Source organism: Ammodytes marinus, assembly GCF_949987685.1.
Source record: "Ammodytes marinus genome assembly, chromosome: 6".
In the NCBI taxonomy this organism is placed as follows: domain Eukaryota; kingdom Metazoa; phylum Chordata; class Actinopteri; order Uranoscopiformes; family Ammodytidae; genus Ammodytes; species Ammodytes marinus.
Window position 1 is genome coordinate 17,170,782 of NC_137235.1, and position 20,739 is coordinate 17,191,520.

Genomic DNA, 20,739 nt, shown 5'->3' on the forward strand with positions numbered 1-20,739 from the left:
CACAAAAAAATCTATTTGATATTTTAATGAAAGGGGACTTCATGGGGGACAATAATGATTTTCTGATTAGATTGTTTCATTTCCTTATGGGTTGATGGCAGTGCATTCATTGCTTCCCGTTCCTTTGGCTGTTCTCCCATTTGTTTCAGTTAGTCAATCAGAGGAGTTAAGGCTGTAATAAGTCACTCAGAGATATAATGTACGATTCCCATCTCCCAGCTATTGAGTTATATAAAATGGGCTCTGAGTCTTCAAAGGAAAAAAAGGGGAACATAGCTGAAGGATATATGTGAATCTGGTCTTTGTTTTAGAGCCAAAGCACATCTGTAGCTATAGTAACCTCCACTGTGCCACTGTATGTTTTTCTGTCTCATCTCTTTCTCTCTCTCTTTCAGGTGCCAACTCCAAGCTTATTCTTGGGGGTTGAAGCACAGCCACTATACAGCCACATTCAGCTAGTTGTGGTCTGGCTTCAGCCAAGCTCACGGGCCGGCTGCATGAGAAGAAGGCTTCATTCAGAAATAGCACACACTGTACAGTATGGACACGGCAGCTGCTGAGTGTGAAAGACAAGCAGACGGACAGAGAGAGGAGACAGAGGGAGAGAGAGAGAGAGAGAGAGAGAGAAAGAACGAGGTGAGAAGAACGTGGGAGACATGAAAATATGCGAGGGAGCGAGGGAGCAAAGCAGAACCTGTGAAGAATGCAGCAGTGTCTTTTTTTTTTCAATGCGTTGCTCTCACAACATGTATGAAATTGGAATGTCATAAGATCTTAAATATGGTTATTGTCTCTCTCTCGATTGCTCGGTTGCTTATTCGCTCACACACACACATACACACGCATGCATGCACGCACGCACGTAAGCACGCACGCACGCACACACACACACACACACACACACAAAAGTACAAGCACACATCCAATCATAAAAATTAAAAAATCATAAAAAAAGTTTTCTTCTTATCATCCTAACAAGTGAGTGATGAGATAATCTTCACTTTTAAACTTTTTTTAGACTGTTGTTTTGTATGAGCTATTTCTGTGGCAGCTCCGCATCAAACACGGCATTAAATACGATTCGTCCTCAATTCTCCAGCTGGAGATGTGTGAAAGTCTATGGGAGTGTGGGGGCGTGCAAAACCTTCCCTCCCAGTGTGAAAGAGTTAAGTCTCAAGCAGGTGGGAGTAAATATGTGTGAACCATTTATGTCTTATAGCAGACATATAGCCCCCCCTCACTCCCCACTATAGCTAGAGTCTGGGGGCGTATTGTACTGTCAGACAAGATTCCAAGCATGAAGACAGCCCCAATCCCACTTCTGACACCAATAGTTAGCAATGATTGCAATGACACAGCCACACTGGTGGGAGCAAAATAAAAACAGAAATAAGTTAGAATTAAAGCAGTCTGCAGAGCTAAACTAGGAAAGGCACTGGAGGGGAGAGCTGCAAATGGCTGAGATTTGGGAAAAAAAGTGTAAAAAAACAACAACAACATATTAAACCGTTACGTTTTGACAGAGGTAGTTACTGTATGTGCTTTTATTTTGGTATAGAAGTATAAAATGAATCTGAAATCAGAGCCATCAAACACAGAGAAGATCAGATGAAGATAGACATCTGTAAACATAGGAAGTCATAGCACTGTCACTGTCACCAAGGGAATTTGAAAGAAAATAGTTCAGCCCCTCACAGACTGTGCAATGGTCTGATTTGGTTTGTGTGTGTGTGTGTGTGTGTGTTTATGTGCCACAACTGCACGGTTTCCTCTCCTGGCAAGCCTTAGAATTTCACTGGCAACCAATCAAGCGCTCCCATGATGACCCTTCTGTCTCTTTGCACTAACAGGACTGCCACCAGATGCGCCTCTGAAGCACACAGACGCGCACACAGACACACGCGCGCACACACACACACACACACACACACACACACACACACACACACACACACACACACACACACACACACACACACACAGTTAGAAAAGATAGGAGATAGTGGTTTAAACAACTGAAAGAAAGTCAGGGAATTCTTCTATCCCCAGTGATTTATATCACATACTGTATGTGAGTCCAAGCGTAACCCCCTACGGGCCTGTAACATTTAGCTCAAAGAAACCAAGAAAAAGCCCCCACCACCACCGCTAGTCTCTGGTGTCTCAGGATATTTCACAACCATTTGGAATTAATATGAAATCACTGTTGTTTCGTTTGCCTCCACTAACCTCCTCACACCCCTCCTCAAGCCCCTGTGGAGCAGATGTCTGCAGCATCCTCACGGATCCCAAGGCTACACACATGCGGAAACACCATCTGGGTCCATGCTTCAGCTGTGCAATGTGTGTGTGTGTGTGTGTGTGTGTGTGTGTGTGGCTGTGTGATATGTGTGATATGTGTGCACAAATCTATTATGTGTGTATCTGTAAGTTACTGTGTTTGTATGATTTATATGTATGAATGCATCTTCAAACATCTGTGTGTGTGTGTGTTGCTGTTTGTTCTGTTGCTTATGAAGGCAGTAGCAGGGAGTAGATGGTGCTGTGGACAGACGGTGAGGAGCACCTGTTTGTGTGTGTGTGTGTGTGTGTGTGTGTGTGTGTGTGTGTGTGTATGTGTTTCAATTTTTAGGAGCCCTTTGGTTTGTTTGTGTGTGTGTGCTTGCTTGTTTACATACCCCCCCCCCCCCTACACACACACACACACACACACACACACACACACACACACACACACACACACACACACACACCCGGACAGGAAATCCCAGATGAGCTTTGCCTGTGGCAGGTGGGATCCTTTGGAAAACCGGATGCACACCTCATCAAAATCACACATTCTCTACTCACTCCATCTTTCCTCTCCTTTATTCTTATCACTCGTTTTGTCTGGTTTCACTTTAGTGTTATCCCTAGTTTGTGGCAGCTGCTGTTAAAAACAATATTTAAACGTACCAAAGTAAAAAAAAATATATATATTAAAAACGACTGTTAGTCAAGAAGGCTTGAAGCTTCAGAATGTTTCACTTGTATTTTATAAATCTATTGGGTAAAGGGTCTGGATTGGCGCGCTATTCTACACCTCTATTCGCCAAACTCACTAGGAAGTGTACCAAGCTGAGCATGGTGCACTTTGTAGGTTTAAGGGAGTGAAACACATACAAGGCGAGACTGAGAGAGTGAGAGAGACCGGGAAATGATGGGAGGTGAGGCGTGCAGCAGCCTCTGTTGTGGCTCTGATGAACAGCCTCTTAATTACATTTACAGCTAAGTGGAGCAGGAGCAGGAGAGCAGCCGCTGAGGACAACAAACCTAACCAGGGCTCTTGGCTCCTCTAGTTACCATCCTGATAACCCTTCTCTCTCCTCTGACATGTCTGGTCCCTCCCCAGGGTCCATCCCCGCTCTACACGTTTTCAATTAGACAGAAGGGAGACAGGGATGGAGGGTTGAAGGCAGCGCTGGAAAGCAGGGGGAAGGCTTTTACACCTCTGATCCACAGACAGTAAGCGTCTTAATGAGGGATTTGGAGCAAGGGAGGGATGGAGCGACAGAGGGACCCAGGCAAGGCTGCAAGCTGAACACCTGCAGGGGCGGGGAGCACGATAAGCAAGTGTTTCCATGTGTGCATGTCTGTATTTATGAGAAGGGTTGTAAGTAAGTGTGTGTGTGTGTGTGTGTGTGTGTGTGTGTGTGTGTGTGTGTGTGTGTGTGTGTGTGTGTGTGTGTGTGTGTGTGTGTGTGTGTGTGAGCGTGTGCGTGTGTGTGTGCGTGTGTGTGTGTGTGTGTGTGGGTCACAGAGATCATGCAATGGATCTATTAGACGAGCTTCTTGTAGCCTCCTTGTTTCACACAGAAAGTAAAGCCTGAACTAGATAATCCTTAATAATCCTGCTAGTGTACGTCACACAGGAAAAGGTGATGTCAGTAGTTAAAAGTTTGACCAGCAGCACATAAATTAATTTGATAACGACATCACTGAAATTGTTAAGAAAGTCCCTTGATTGGGGTACACTAAACATATCCATAGCACACATTAAAAAAACTCACAAATAAAACACACACACACACACCTACACACACACACACACACACACACACACACACACACACACACACACACACACACACACACACACACACACACACACACACACACACACACACACACACACACACACACACACACACACACACACATAAATATATTGTGTATATAGAAACTATATACAGTATATACGTACATACATAGAATGCCTGAGCTACATAAAAGCTGATAAATAGCAAAGTGTGAGTGAATGTAATCAATGTTGTTCTAACCATGGTAAGGAAACTGCACGCCATCGTTTTCATGTTTTATCTTCCTCTCCTGCACACTCGCCAAATGGTGCTGCACTGAAAGTGGAGAAGGGGTATTGTTAACAATGAGATAGGGGAAGAGTGAGTGAGAGAGAGAGAGAGAGAGAGAGGAAGAAGGAGAGCAAGAGATTAGAGTTAAGAGTGAACACTTGTGTATGATAGAGGTAGTGAATGACATAACATCAGATAAACTGTATGTGTAATTATGGCTTTTTAAGTGAGGATGAGTACATATGAAGCCTTGAGTTTTGGGAGTGAGGACTCAAGTGAACAAAAGAGGGCTTTTCTTGGGAGTTTTTGGGTTGTTGGAGGGATGAGGTAGGGTTACTGAGGAGGTAGAATAAAGAGGCTAATGTCCTGAACTGAATCACAAAGATAGTGGTTACTGCACAAACAATGGAAACGCTGACATAAAGGCTTACTACAGGCTGCTGTATCCTTGCTGTATCTTGGCTTGTATATATTCCTGACGTTTTGAGCTATTTGGTGGATAGCATTTACCTTTTATCCATGATAAATTCAATGTTGTGGGGTTGTAGTGGGGGTCTTGAAAAAATGGTGGCTGTAGACTCTAATTTAAAAAATATGTTAATGCTTTAAAAGCCTTTACTGAACAACAAAGGAAGTGAATATTCTAACCGGTTTACAATAAAAACCAAAAGTGATGACTAAGTCAAGATTTCATTTCCAATTACAATGTATCTTGACAGGTTTCCTTTATTTTGGCAGCTATCTGTATATCCTCATCAAAGAGTGAGAAAAATCCGAGATGGGCATGGAATGTTAAACAATTCCATTGCGAGTCTACACGGTTTATATGCTCAAATACAGACGTGGTGACAAATTAAAGGAAACACCTGAATAAATGAGTAGAGACACATTGGGAATGCAGATGCTTACACACAGGTCCACTGCATGGTACAATTAAGCAATTAACATCAACTCATGCTCCATCGCATGGTTAAAAATGCTAAGCAGGCTCAGTTGATTGAGATTTTGCATCAAGATGACAAGAGGTAAATATCTAATTGACTTTGAAAGAGGGTTCTTTGTGGGGCACAGATGGCAAGAGATTCAGTCACAAAGACTGCTCTGTTGGCTCATGTTTCACTAGGAACAGTGACTAGTGACACAAGTGACACCTGCATTTAGATGTATGGGCAAGACGTCAGTAAAGTGATTAAAATTGTGGTTGATGGTGTACATTTGACTGGGACAGATGACAGAGAATGTCAATGCAGAGCAATTACATAGAGAGATATATATTTTAGTTACGTTGAAGTGCATAAACTACTACAAAGATGAATGCACATTTGAGGGTAAAGTGGTGCAAAAACCACAGACACTGGTCTACACAAATGTGGAAAAGTGATACGGTCTACAAGGGAGCGAGTACATGATGCCAAGGCGCATTAAAGCTGTCTTACAGGCACGTGGTGGCAAAACACATTACCTTACTAATGCATTTTATGTTAGCTTTTACTTTCTTATGTCATTTGTCTGAATACTGAAGAACATTACACATTAAAACTACTTTAAGTGCTATAGCTTTTTATCGCTAGATACTAGGACCCGCTACATTTTTGGTCACCCCTTTAAATATTCGATAAACAAAGCACCCCTTGTGTTTTTTTTCTCTTGAACAACAAATTGAAGTCAGATTCTTTGTCTTCCTTTTGTATTTAGGAGCCACAATCTTTGGCTTTGCTGTTTAAAAGGTTAAAGGCCTTAAGGAAAGTGATTGGTGGGGAGTTGAAGGTTTTAAAAAGGGTGTTCGGGGTCTGTAAATAACCAGAGTAAAGGCATGGTGTTTGAGGTAGGGTGTGCAGAGAAGAGACAAAGTCAGATGGATGCACCAGTTTGGACTGGTGGTTGTTGGGTTTGGGGTCAGGGAGTTTCAAGATGGAGTGTGATAGGGGCATACCTGCATCCATGTCATTGGGCCACGCACTGGACTGGGAGGAGCTGGCAGCAGGCGAGCGTCCAGGGTAGAAAACATCATCTGTCGGGCTCTCCAGCTCACTGTCGTCTAATGACTTCCTCTTGTTGGAGCTGAGACAACAGGGACGGGGTGGGTTGAAGGGTGGAGGGCAGGTGGGAGACAGAAAAATACATGATTTTTATTTTTATGTAATGGCAGGGAATGTATGCATCAATGGCAGGGAATGTATGCATCAATGGCAGGGAATGTATGCATTAAAGTGGCATTATTAAGTGGCTAGAAAACAGCTTTACGACAGCTGGCGTCGTAAAAATACTACCGCTTTTGTCCAAAGGGGCTGCCAGCCGGCAAATTTCCTCGTAGCCACTTTAAGGATAAAATACTTTGCAGAACTAAAAAGATAAATAAGTAATCGTATAAGCAAACACTATTTAGTTTAAAGCGGTTTCAAGTTTTTACATCTTGGCAAAACAATATGATTTTCGCCAAGTCTCGGAGCAGAACAGACAAAGCACAAGAAATGTCAAAACTACTAAATGAAAAAAGGAGTAAACAGAAAGAAAAAGTTAGAAAGCAAAGAAGGCCACACAGTAAAAAAGCTCTATATGTGTGTATGTGTGTGTGTGTGTGTGTGTGTGTGTGTGTGTGTGTGTGTAGGTGTGTGTGTGTGTGTGTGTGTGTGTGTGTGTGTGTGTGTGTGTTTTAGTGCGTGTGTCTCATTCGTTTGTGTCTTTGCATGTGTTCATAACTACCTCCTTGGAAGGTTTGCGTACAACTCCACATCAGACCTAAAGTGACATGAGATGACATAGTGTAGAGGAGAGGGAGAGAGAGAGAGAAGTTACGAAAGACAACGGAGAGGAAAAAGCAGTAATAGCCATCATTCACAAAGAGGAGAGCAGCTAACAGAGAGACACACACATATATGAAGAGATTCAGGAAAGATTTCCAAGACTAGGGAATGGACTAAATGCCATGTATAGCAAGAAACCTCAATGAAATGGTGCGCTTTACTCGCCAGTAAAGTCACCCTTGCGATAAACTGTTTGGCAGATATTACTGTGATTTCACACTTTCCTCCAGTCTGCCCTTGGCTTCACAGTGAATCACATACCAAGCAAACACTACTGCTGCCACATGGTGGCTTCACCCACAAGAGACCCTACTAATGGCAGACAGCTGGACTTAATGGTGTTTCCTGGGCAACCTATATCTCCGTTCATTACTATTGTCTGTGTGGAATCATAGTTGGTTGAGTGTGTACCTTGTGGAGGGAGGGGAGGTGAGGGAGCGTCGACTCAGGGCCACCTGGTTGATGTTGTAGTAGCTGGGACTGCTGTCCAGGTCAGCCAATGAGAAGTTAGGACCTGACGCCGTGGCTACAGGAGCTGACAGGAACAAAAATAATAGAAAGAGAGGCGCATGAAAAAGGCAATGGGAAGGGAAACTAGAAAATGCATTTCCTGTTGAAAATGCGTGTGAATGCTGAAACAGCTTATGCTAAACTGGATAGCTGAGTATGAAGATTTGAAAAAGTTTAAAAAGGTCTATAAAGGTTTATAAAGTTGTTAAAGTTTATAAAGGTCATAATTGTGTAAATTAGTTTAAAATTAGTTGAATATATAGAGGTTTGAATAATATGTCTTGCTGAAATTATGAATAAGTTGAAAGACAACTTAAAACGGTTGAATAGTAATTGAATAGACTTGGAGCTAAACTACATTGATGGTTTGAATTCATATGAATCAGCCTTAAGTATGAACGGTATTGAATTGCTGAACTCCTAGGAATGATGTAGAATATTAAAAAAATTCTAGATAAAATTATAACACAGAAAAAAAAATGTATGTGTGAAATAGGCCTTCAAAGAGCAGGGTGTTTGCCCCATTTCAAATTTGTCACTCCAAACTGTCTAATAAAGCGAAAAAATAAATAAATAAAAAATTAAGAAAAAAAAGTTAAATAGTCCAAGCCAAAACCTCCCATCGTGTAGGTCCGATTGCTTCAGTAGTCACACCTATGCGACCGGCAGAATATTTCCTACATGTTGATGTCAAAATTATCCATGTAGGGTTTAATTTGTAAGAGTGAGAGGCAGTTATAACATAGGTTTTCGTGTATTTTTACAACAGTTCTACACTCTAACAGTTGGTTCCCCACTCTGCCTCTGAATAAATTTAGAAAGAGGTTGAAAAAAACGCAAAACTAAAGCTGTCTTTGTTCAAAGATTGTTGAAGATTTTAAGAATTTGAATAGGAATTGAATAGCTGTAACTCATGTGAATTGTTTACAGTAAAGTTTGAATGGAGGCTGTAGCTGAAAAAATGCTGGAGGAGATACTTTTTAAAGCGGAGGACATTTTAGAGGTTTGGAATGCTGCTTCCATCCATTTCAATGTTAAAATAATTTGTTAAAAAGCTGAATATTTTGAATAGTTTAAAAGGTAGAAACATGTTGAAATGTGTTTAATAATGTGCTGAAGGAGCTAAATATTTTGATTATTGAATGGTTTAAATAGCTGAAAATTTGTGTTACAGTTTTGAAGGGATTTTACTGGATTATTTATTTATTTTCTTCACTTTCTCTCTCTCTGTAGCTTTTTATTTTTTAATACTTACTCTGTGACACTCTGACAAGCTCCGCCACGTTCCACACCCCTGAGGTGACGAAGCAGTCCTGGAAACTCAGGTGCCCTGAACAGAAAAGGTTGTGATCAGGACACACAAACGGAAAAAAGAAAGACCCACCATCAGAAATTCCTGGAATATTGTTAAATAATTTTTTTCTTGGTAGAAACCCTGAAAATCCCACAGATAGAGAGACCATCTGCAACTATGTTTGTGGATCGACATCTGTGTGAGTGTGTTTGCTAATTGGATCCATAATTGGAAAATGTTAAGACTGATAAGCAAGATGGAATCAATTCTAGAATGCTAATTTGACTGTGTTTGGACTTGGCTGTGTGTATTTGTGTTTGTGTGTGTGTGTGTGTGTGTGTGTGTGTGTGTGTGTGTGTGTGTGTGTGTCTGTGTGTGAGTGTGTATGTAAATACCATTGGGCGGTGGTTTGATGTCTGTGTCCCCTTGTTGGCTGGAGCTGTCTGATTGTCCGGATTCTGCATAGAAACAGAGACAGGGAGGGGAGAGTAGAGAAAGACAAATGGTTAAGAACTGGATGGTATGCGGGAAAAAAGTAATCAAAAACATACTGCTAAGGGTATAATGTCTATGTGAATCATAGCTTTATATCCCTGTTGCCAGGACTGTGATACTTGAGGTGTGAAAGGGAATAAGGGGGACTTGCAGTATGTGCTAGGGTATGGCATATTCATCTTGTGGGTGTGTGTGTGTGTGTGTGTGTGTGTGTGTGTGTGTGTGTGTGTGTGTGTGTGTGTGTGTGTGTGTGTGTGTGTGTGTGTATGTGTGTGTGTGTGTGTTTGTTTGAAAATGTACACATTTTTGTGTGAGAGTCTTGTATCTAAGAATGTTCTCTCCTATCTCCCTCTGTAACTCCTGACTTAGGGTGCAATGATTTACAGTGTGCTGCTTTGCCATTTATTATCTAACCACGCAATCATATCCCTCGCACTAATCCCATTTAATACCTTCTTGCTGGTAAGGATTTAGTCTGCGTAAACATAGCACCTTACCCATTCACGCACACCCGTGTGCGCACGTGCACACACACACACACACACACACACACAAACAAACACACGTGAATACGAACACACACCCACACAACCATACACACTCTATCTCAATCTGTTTCTTTAATTTTTGTTTCATACTTTAATACATGCTATAATCCTTGCATGGGCAAACACACGCATGAATAAATAAACACAAATACACACATACACAGACCCTGTGAAAATGCTGACCATGCCTAAAATCCCTCGGTTGACCCGAGGGATACGAGGCAGAGCTTGTCAAAGTTGATGCAAAACTCCTCCTCTTGGGACCGAATGACAGCACAGCAACACATTCACATCTGCACAAACGCACACCTGTTATGACTGGTCTACGACAGCACAGGGGCTTCACTCGCTTGAGCAGACACAAACATGCCATGTCTTGGCAAAATAAAAGGGCCACAAATAAACCTGGAGGAGCTGAAGGCTGAAAAAGGAGGGTATAATTCAAGATGAGGTTTTGTAACAGGAGTAATGAGGAAAGTTGGAGTCAAGAAGGGGCATTCTTTTATATGCTGTGACAAAACATGTCACTGGTGTATGCATATATGTTTATGGATAGCCTACATAACGTAGAAAGGAAAGCTGTTTGTATATAATAATAATAATAATAATAATAATAATAATAATAATAATAATAATAATAATAATAATAATAATAATAATAATAATAATAATAATAATAATAATAATAATAATAATAATAATATATTGGATTTATATAGCACTTTTCCAAATGCTCAAAGACGCTTTAGATCCTTGATCTTTTTTCCTACATGCCTCAGTTGGTGAATAAGGCTAAGCTCCTTTTCCAAGTGTGGTGGTGTGGTGTGGTGTGGTGGTGGTGGTGGTGGTGGTGGAGGGGGGCTAATGCCATTGGCCATCCATTCAGGCCGAGCTAGGTTGGTGCTAGCTAGCAAGCTAGCTAAAAAGAGGTGTTTATCTGCAGGCTGTAGGTGATAACAGAGCACACAGACGCCTGCCAGCAGCACTTGCCTCGCAGCCACACTAAGCCACAGATTACTGAGCAGAAACAATAACAGACCTGTTTTGCTGCCTACGAAGCACTGCTTATCCACAGAGAGAGAGGGGCGAGTCAGACAAGGCAAGAATGAAAGACAGAAAGAGCACAGAAATGAAAGAGAGCTTCTTTTTCCCCTCTCTTCTCATGCAGAATCTGTCGCTCTTCTCGGTCTAACTGGCTGGGTGTAATCCTGGCAGCCATCTTAGAGCTTGGCAGCCATCTTAGCATTGGCGGTAGCGCCACATTCCAGCTAACTGACGGCACTCACTCCAAACATACGAGGCTACGCTCCCGCCGCACACACACCCAGACACTTGCAAACACACACATCCATACGTGGACAAACATCAAGGTACACACTCAGGGTAAACATTTATGATAGCCAATGAAAGCTGTACAAAAAAACAACCCTGACTTCACTGGACGTTTTACCGTCGTGTAGTATTTCACCACAGGGGTCTACAATATTGTAAACACTATTTCTCACACCATACACGCCAGGTCAGATACACAGCCACCTTACTGTATGGACCATATGCTTGAGAGATATATGATTTGGTTTAAAGTCTTTCTCTGTTAAAGCTGGGATATATGATTTGGGGAGACAATGGCAGTTGGGATAGAGATTCGAATCCAAATACCTCAACCGCTCCACTTGTTCTCTTTGGTCCCTCCCCTATGGTCCCTCCCTGACACGCTCTACACCAACAAAGTCGTGCCAAAGTGAATGGACAGTCCCAACAGCCAATAAGAACAGAAAATCGGAGCCTCGCTCTGATTGGTCAAAGTGTACTGCTCATGTTAACTATGACCAATCAGAAATCATATACCCCAGCTTTAAGCAATTCTGACATTTGTGACATCGTGTTTTCTTGACTGCATTTGTTTGCTGACAATAACCGATGCCAAGGCAGTCCAACATCATCATTTCAGTATATTTACATTCATGTTGCACAATATTCTGATTGTTCTTTTGACGCATACTATTGACACTATGAAATAATTTTACAAGGGTGCACTTGATGCTCAGTACTGTTTATTTTGATTGCCAAGAAAGTTACAAGTTGAACTGGAGCTTTAATCAGTCCTGAGTCTATTCCATGCTACTAACACAACTCACAAGTTCAGGCCTTCTTACAATACCAGATTGACACCAAGTAAAAACCTGCAATTGACACTATGGAACTGGTATCCAATTGATATCTTTATTTGGAGACCTTCTTATCAATTGCACAACACCCCCTTACTTTGGAATCATAAACGGTCCATCTTACTCAGTAACAGAGAACAATTGTATTTCACTATGTACATATCACATTTTGGAAAAACCCTGCGCTTGGAAACTCTGCACGTACAGTTTCCTAATTCACCTATTGTTGGCCTGTCATGACCCCAATATGTCTGCTGTGCGAAGGTGTGAAAAAAACAAGAGCGAAAACTGAGGCTCGTGGTAGATAAGAGACTGTCAGGCAGATATGTGCGGTAGCCGGGACACTGATAGCTGTCCTCAACATCGCCCTGAGGCCTTGACCGACCAAACCACAACAGGTTCTTAGTACATAAGGCAGACTGATACATGTTACTGATACCATAACTCACATTTTCTTATTGTTTCATGATTTGTAATTCTAAGACAAGGAGTTCATGTTGTCATTCTGTGCTGTCTGCAGCGAAACAGTTTATTCAACTCGAGTATAGAGATTGTACAGTAAAGATGACCTGGTTTGATAAACTTTCAACAGTTGTGTCTAGTAGTTATTGCAGCTCAAAGCACTATATCATTCATTGGAAATCAGTGCCACTACCACTGTACATTTCCAACAGTGTATCATATAGCTGCTGGGTTGAGAGGTGAGGAGGACAGGGGGGAGAGGGAGGTAAAATGGAAGAGAGGTCTGGTTGCTGCACGGTTATCACAGCACTGCCAGCTGCAGCCTACAACAGCAGCCCGCAACCCCCTCTACCCCTATCCCATGCAGCCTCCTAACCCCACATCCAGCCCCTTATCTCCCCACCACAGCCCCCTAAAGCCCTCCCTTCAGCAAGCCCAATCATAGCCCTGCAGCCCCCCTGGATGCCCCTGTACCTCTACCGCCATCACTAAACTCAAACTCCTTCAGCCTACCCTTCTACAGCCCCCTCAAACTATTACAAAAATAACAACAATAAACTAGCATACAGTACAATAATTTGTACTCAACGTCTAACCTGCTTTTTTCTAAATGAAAGGAGAGTACGAAATATCCTCCAAGCCAAGAAAGGAATTCCGAGGTCAAAAGTATGTAAATAAAAGTACATTTAAATAAAAGTGTAATTCATGCTCTTTAGCAAATGGCAACTTCATTGTGCTGTGGTGATTTTGTGTTGGAGTTTTCCGTCCTAACTGTAGTGGTTATCTGTGGCTGCAGCTTAATGGCGGCTGCTCCTATTCGTTATGGATAACAACATTTCCCTAGAGGCTCCAGGGGTAAGACTTCAAGACCCTCATGACATTCAACATAAACCCCAGTCAACATGGCCATGACATATAGTACCACTGCACTCTGGTTGCTCTTTTTCCTCTTGCAATCCTTCTATCTATCACAACGATGTGGCTTAACTCTTCCCATCTCTTTATCTGACATATTTTGTGGCTTTGCTTTAGGATCTTGAATCTGCACTACACTCTCCTTCATCGTAACTTTTTGTCTTATGTGAAGTTCTTGCTTGGGTCTTCCACAAAAGCAAGCACGGCCCCCCTCCCTGTTCTCAATCGACACAACTAATCATTCTCAAGCCCCACCACATCATCTCCTATTCATTTTCTCGACACCACTCGACTCTATGCTCTGTAATTACCTGCTGCACTGTAGATCTCCGGGGTCAGAATAAACAAACTGAACCACCACCAGCCCACCAAGCAACCAACCAACCCACCACCCATCCATCCATCAGTTGAGGATTAGGCCTTTGGCTCAGTGACCTCTTGGATTGCGCTGTTGACCGACTGGTAATAAGGGGTCAGACAGAGTTGCCAGTCTGTCACTCCTTGTGGCGAGCAGACAGCCAGAGGAGCAGAGCAACGCAGGGAACTAAAGCTCAGCTAAAAAAAGCCCCCAGATTAAAACACATTCAAACATGACCTTAAATTGCCTCTCCACACTCTACCGTAACTAACAGACTAAAAAATGGAAATGCACACATGACATATCTCCAAGTGTGGGAACGTAGGGAGCTGATAATTACAAACTGAGGATAAAACCAAAGTAAAAGTCTAGGTCAAAAAAAATGAAAGAAGTGGCAAGAGGGACTAGGCATGCACACTCCTAACATCAACATACAAACCAACAAGGCCGCTAACGTACGTTAACCCAGCGTGTCCATCTGTCCGTGTATGTACTGTATTTGTGTATAACTACAATGATGTGCACAGACTGTTGGTTCACATAGAGTCCCCTCCTTGTTGGAACAAATATCAACTCCACCGCCCCATCCTCCCCCTCCTCTCTTCTCCTCCCTAAAACACAGGATAACGCGGTACAGCCTCCCAATTGGGTTTCGCTTAAGAGGTTTATCGGTATGTTGCTAAACATTCTGACCTTTTTTTAATCCTTAATGCGCTTAAAATGTTCCAAACCCTCCTAATCCCCCTGGCTATCCCACACAGATGTTCACTCAGCTCTTTTATTGGACGTTATTTTATTATTTAATTTAATTTTTTATTTATATTAAAAAAGAAAATCTGTTTTATTTTTTGATTATTTAAGTCTCTGTCATAAGTGGGTATATTTCTGTTTCAGTGTTAAGAAGTCTTAATCATTGCTACTATTTCTTGTATACGTGTGTCTATGTGTGCAGTAATGCTTTTGTCTTAACCAAAGTGTTAACCAGATATGCATTTGATGAACCCGGGGTGTGAATTTGACCATTTCAAATGGTCCACTATTTCAGAAGCAAAAACATATAAATTACTTAGAAAGTTAAATCTAAGGGGAGCCATCAGAGAACAAAATCGTCTGTGTAACTTTAAAATCTTATGTTGAAATTTGGTATTATGTATGTAAACAATGTTTGCAGAGTTACAGCAAATGTGTGTACATGCACAAATATTGGATGTACGTATGGATGTAAAATGTAATATATGTATGCACGTGCGTCTGAGTGTATTTGTGTTTGTGTCCGTGTATAACTGTGGCAGGCAGGCAGGCTGTGTGGCGAGGTGGCAGAGTAGGGCTGTGTGTGTGTGTGTGTGTGTGTGTGTGTGTGTGGGGAGCAGGTGTGCCTGGCCGCCCTGCGCAGCTTGCTGCCCATCTGTGCTCCCGTCTGTGTGCCGCCTGCGCCCACGCTCTGCCAACAGCACCACGCCATGGCAAGAAGACCCAGGAGAGAGAGGGATGCTGAGAGACGAGGGGAGGGATGGAGAGATAGTGCGGAGGAGGAGGAGGAGGAGAAGAGAGGAGGGGAACGAATAGAGGGAGGAGCAGAGAGAGGAAGGAGAGAAGGGATTACAAGGATGGGAGCAAGGAGGATAGAATAGGGAGCAAGGGAAATGGGAGAGGCAAAAGGAGGGGGTTGTGGGTCTAGAGAGTATGCATGAAGCACCCACGGAATGGGGGGGTGAGGGGTGGGGTGATAGTGAGAGGGTGGGATGCCGAGCGGAGATTTGAGGGTGGGGGGGGTTTGGCTGGCTAGATGCCCATACATACCCCCTCCTTCTTTATCCCCTTCACTCTTCCCGTTATTCCTCCCTCTCTCCATTCATCCTCTTATCCTCACCCTAGCATTGCCTCTTGGCTCCACCAGTGCAGATTACTGTGGACCTGTGTGACACAGCTAACAGAATTCTGTAATGTTGCTCCATCACCAGGTTGGGACCCTACAGTGGGTTACCTCCTGAAAATAGCTCCCTAACTGTTTCTTGAGACATGTTTTATCCAAAGATATTGGCTTTGTAATGTCATCAGGGTATTCCCAAGCTGCTACAATATAAACTAGGTTAATTATTTGTTTGCAGAAGGCCTGGAGGTTGTATCCCCAAATGGGGTAGATTACATTAAATTAGCCTAACCAATGGCCTATACAAATTCATTTTGAGTGAGAGCATGAAACTCTAATTATACCAAATTGTAAGTCCTTCATTTCTGCAGGTGGTAAAATGGCAAATTAAATCAATTTAGTTTAAAAAAAGAAGTGAATTGATATATTAAGGATATCAAAGTTAGACTCATTCACTTGTGGCATTAAAAGCCAAACGCTTACTTTGAGGGCTATCAAATGACTTCCCATGAGCGTTAAGAAGTGAAGTGTTGGATGTGTAAACTTATCGTGATGTGTGTGCATGAATTAGGACTGGTTTCAAATTCGTATAAAACTCTCTGTTGTTGCTGTATGTTGGATTTTTCATTGAGTTCTTCATTTTCAGACTGTCTGTCCCCTCACATCAAAATTGTTGATATATGAGTTTAACGTAAGGGTTTAATACTCAACTAATACGGCTCATTGTAATCTTTGTAACAATGCTAGCTTGCCTAAAAACAGTAAGGGGGAAATATAATAGTTTGTGAGACAAGCACCCTTTTGAGAATCCCATTAGGTGACTGTAATCATTGCTACGAGATGTGGTTACAGTGGCTTCCAACAGAACAGAAATGCGAAAAAGAAAATGCCAGGAAAAGGTGTACCTACGATGAATGTATTTGTTTAGCATCTGTATGAATGTGTGCATTAATCTGTGTTTATTAGAGTTTTGCATCCATGTACGTTCAAGCTGCTTCATTAGCAGAGAGCCGAGTGCACTGCATGTGTATGTGTGTGTGTGTGTGTGCGCGCGGCTGAGGCTGGGGGCCCCCAGCACGGTTCACGACCCAGCCTAACAGAGTGTGAACGTCCCCCTGCTGAGTTGATAGTGATATAACTATCCTGTAAGTGGTGTTGACACCAGCATTATTACCCTGTCAACCTCCATCTCCACTCAGCTTAAAGGCGTCAACTGGGGCGGGGGCCTGACTGTGGTAAGGGCCAGTGTCTCTGCATAGCCCTGCTCCAGTCCAAATAAATACAGCTGCACAAAGGCCGGAAAGGGAAAGAGAAGGGGAAGACTGGGGAGGGAGAAGGAAAGAGGAAGAAGGTGGGGGCAGTGGGGGGTTCACTTGCTCGTACCGTTACCTACGCCGCTCTAACAAGACACAAACCTCATAGAGAGAGGCACAATGAATGGGTGGCTGCAGTAGGGGGTTATCACCACCAGGGGGCATTTTCCTGGCAAATAGAGAGCATGGTGAAATGCAAATAAAGCAACAAGGCCTTGGGCCAGGCGTCTCAGCTAGCTCAGACTTCCCTCTCTAGACTGTGGAGAGAAGCAGCAGGCCAGGAACGGAGGGAAAGGGAGACAAAGAGATGAAAAGGGAGAGAGAGATGTGATACGAATTAAATCAAAGGGAAATATGGAGCCGTGAATATTATTGAAATGTGAGTAGGAGCTTATCCCTTTTGCATTTTGCCCTCAGATAGAACGATCCAACACATTGCGTGCACACTATCGAGTTCAAATAAAGTGTTTCAAATCAAAATGCCTGACACTCTCCAACATCAGGAGCAGAGCGGTGCTAGACAAAGAGGCAGTTAGAGAGGGGCAAACCTACCGGAAAGTGCAAAGACAAAACGGTATGTGAGCCGGGGGAGTGTAGATTCGCTAGACTATAGAACATGGTCAGAAAAACGAAAGAAAAAAATAAGCATCACTCTCTCTGACAGAATGCATATTTGTGGCAGAGTAGAACAGCAATAAGATTGAGAAAACATTATAGCTAGAAGGAAAGCATAGAGAAAAAATAAAGTTTTGGAGAACGCATGTGGGACAGCAGCGTCTGGAAATAACCCATAATAGTTAAATAATATGACATACACACAGCATTAATTTGACTTTAGGTCAAGCTCTGCAGTATATATAGCACCATCCATTGCACATCAACTCCTAACCTAGGAGGGATACAAGACGGCAGTTGAGAAAATGAGTTGAGTAACATACTTGAGAGAATTGGAATTACACAGTACAATGCAGCTTTGCGAAAAAGAAAGTTGGAAATGTTGAAGGGAAAGTATAGTACTACAGAGCTGCATATAGAGCCATGGGCAGCCAGGGAAGGCCTGTGTTGTTGAGACTGTGATTTCTCCTGCCTTGCTCCCTCTTCCTGCTGGCCCAGATACACACTGTGGTTCTTTGTGCTGAGGCTGTTACATACACTTCCTGTCTGGCCAGCAGAGGGGTGCTTTAAGGTAAAGCCTCTTCCATGTTCTAGCTAGCATCGAAACTTCTCTTCATCTCTATTCTTCTCTCCTCTTCTCCACATTGACTTTGATTTGATGACAACACGTCACTCATTCCCACTTTTAAAAACCAACTCAGACCACCTGCCTTTGCACACATCCTTCACTATTCAGTATTCTATTTGTTTCAAGTGTTATTTCTTTACATGCATCTTATTTTTCAGTTTTATCTCTTTTCAAGATACATAAAAGTAAGCGAGTAATGCTAATAGAACGCGGGAGCACTTGCACAGCCAAGGACACATCGATAAGAGTGAGAAAACATCTTTAACACAGACACGCATGCACGCACACACACACACACACACACACACACACACACACACACACACACACACACACACACACACACACACACACACACACACACACACACACACACACACACACAAAGTGATACTGAGCAAGGTTGCCAACTCCTCCAAAAGCACCACTGAGATAACAGTGATAACAAACATTCTTTCCGCAGCCAAGTCTTTCTCTCCCGAGGAACACTTCAATGAAAATTTCAGAGAAAATGTGCCACTTTATGAACATAACAATACGTCAAAAAGTCAGCAGGGTGAATGTGCTGAAGAGACCCAATTAAAGAGGATCTCTTAAGTGCTTTGCTCCTGAGAAATGGAAATGATGACGGCAGAAGCAGACAGAAGACAGTTGGGAAATGCAAAAAAGTCATAATCAAAATGATCTTCTGGTGGAAGAAAAACTGTTCCAATATAATAACAATTAAGTCACACATGTTATTGCAGTGTACATTGTAATTGCAATACAGTGTACACAGTGACACAGGCAGTTATATAGGGGAAGGTATTGGACAATGTTGCTCCCTGCTGTGTTGCACACATATAGTGCTGACACTGACAAAATATGTGTCTCACTAGGAAGTGCGAACAGTCCAAGTGACTCAATCGTGTCAATCTGTGCCAAGAGGACAGAGGGAGGGTGGGAGGCAAAAAGTAAGATGGCTGTGGGAGGTGGGTGGCTGGGGTTAATCAAAAGAAAAGGAGGAGCACAGATGCTAGCGAGAGAGGAGAAAAGCATATACAGGACGTGTTTATAATACTGTATATATACATGGAGGGAAAACTCCAGGAGAGGAAACTTGATCAAAGAGGTCACGCTGTCACGTTGACAACACATACACACACACACGCACACACACACACACACAGACACACACACACACACACACACATACCCACAGAAGAGCGGAAGGACATGGAGCTAGTTCTGCCAAGCGGTGGTCACCTTTGACCCTTTGGCACTGTAGCTGGCGATGATGCCAGCCAGACAGCTCAACACAGGAAGTAGAGCAAACACTGTGTTTGAATGTGCTTGTGTGTGTGTGTGTGTGTGTGTGTGTGTGTGTGTGTGTGTGTGTGTGTATGTGTGTGTGTGTTAGTGTGTGCAAGTACACAAACAGGGGTGTGGACACACACTAGCCAATTACAGCCATGAAGTCATATCGTATGAGCCAATAAAAGCAAAGTTCAAAAAGGGTTGATGATCGCTCATCTTGTGCCATGTATGTCAATATGTATTTGTACCAGTTTGTTTGTTGTGATTGAGTATTAAAGTCCATGTAAGAAAAATGAGGTTGGCAGAAGAGTGGAAAGGGGTGAATGGAAGAGGAGGAGGTGCCAGGTCTCATGGGCTTAACTGCCTTGCTCCAGGTGCACACACTTCAACCACAGAAATATAAAATATATGTAATGTAAAAAATGTATAAATTGATTCTCAAAACCACCTAACATGTTGTTTGGTCATGTTTGCACACTTATACATAAGCCCAAACACACTCTCTCAAGGCACTCTTTTGTCTATTGTGCAGGCAAATGGAGATAGTGTTGAGGGGCAAAGGGTGAGGTCATGTGAGGGAGCTGGAGCAAGGCGCGATGGCCAGCCATAACGCAACCCAGAGTCTGTACCACAAATGGGTGGCCCTGTGAGAACGTGCTTGAGTTTGTGTGTGTCTCTGGATATGATATTCAACGCAGCTGAAGACCACAAGTGTATACAATGGTTGAATGTTGTGACTGCATGGATTTCATTTTAAATTTAATTAAAACAGGGCTGTGGTGCTGTGGCCCATCAATAAACAGCTGGCTGGAAAATTGAATTCTCAGCAAAACATTCAGCCAGGGAGAACTGCATCACCCAACACAGGAGACCCAATAAATGCAATTAAAAAAACGTGGTAAAATAACAATAAGTTTACAATCGAAATCACTGAAAACAGATGTGCAGCGTAATAATATAAATGTGAAATGAAATAATGTTAAAGCACTTTATTGTGTTAACTGAAAGAAATTATTCGTAGTTGGTGTTTTATCTGAAACTTTGAATTTGTTTTAATCTTCAGTATAAACTGTTGATTTTATTATTTTATTAAATATTTAAAACTTATTTATTT

The 20,739-nt window shown here is 42.5% G+C and overlaps 1 protein-coding gene across 7 annotated transcripts in view; it reads right to left on the reverse strand.

The window, feature by feature from the left end:
• Window positions 1–20,739, reverse strand: part of LOC307251879 (nuclear factor 1 X-type-like) — a 112,266-nt gene that overhangs the window by 15,975 nt on the left and 75,552 nt on the right. For 5 of the 7 annotated variants that reach the window (XM_080029322.1, XM_080029316.1, XM_080029318.1 and 2 more), the window contains 6 exons: window positions 9,353–9,415; window positions 8,919–8,993; window positions 7,565–7,688; window positions 7,053–7,088; window positions 6,283–6,410; window positions 4,320–4,394 (listed from right to left, as the gene is read on the reverse strand). In XM_080029322.1, the coding sequence (XP_079885448.1) occupies window positions 4,320–4,394; window positions 6,283–6,410; window positions 7,053–7,088; window positions 7,565–7,688; window positions 8,919–8,993; window positions 9,353–9,415 (501 nt within the window). The remainder of the gene's footprint in view (window positions 1–4,319; window positions 4,395–6,282; window positions 6,411–7,052; window positions 7,089–7,564; window positions 7,689–8,918; window positions 8,994–9,352; window positions 9,416–20,739) is intronic. The other 2 variants (XM_080029317.1, XM_080029321.1) reach the window with 1 other exon arrangement.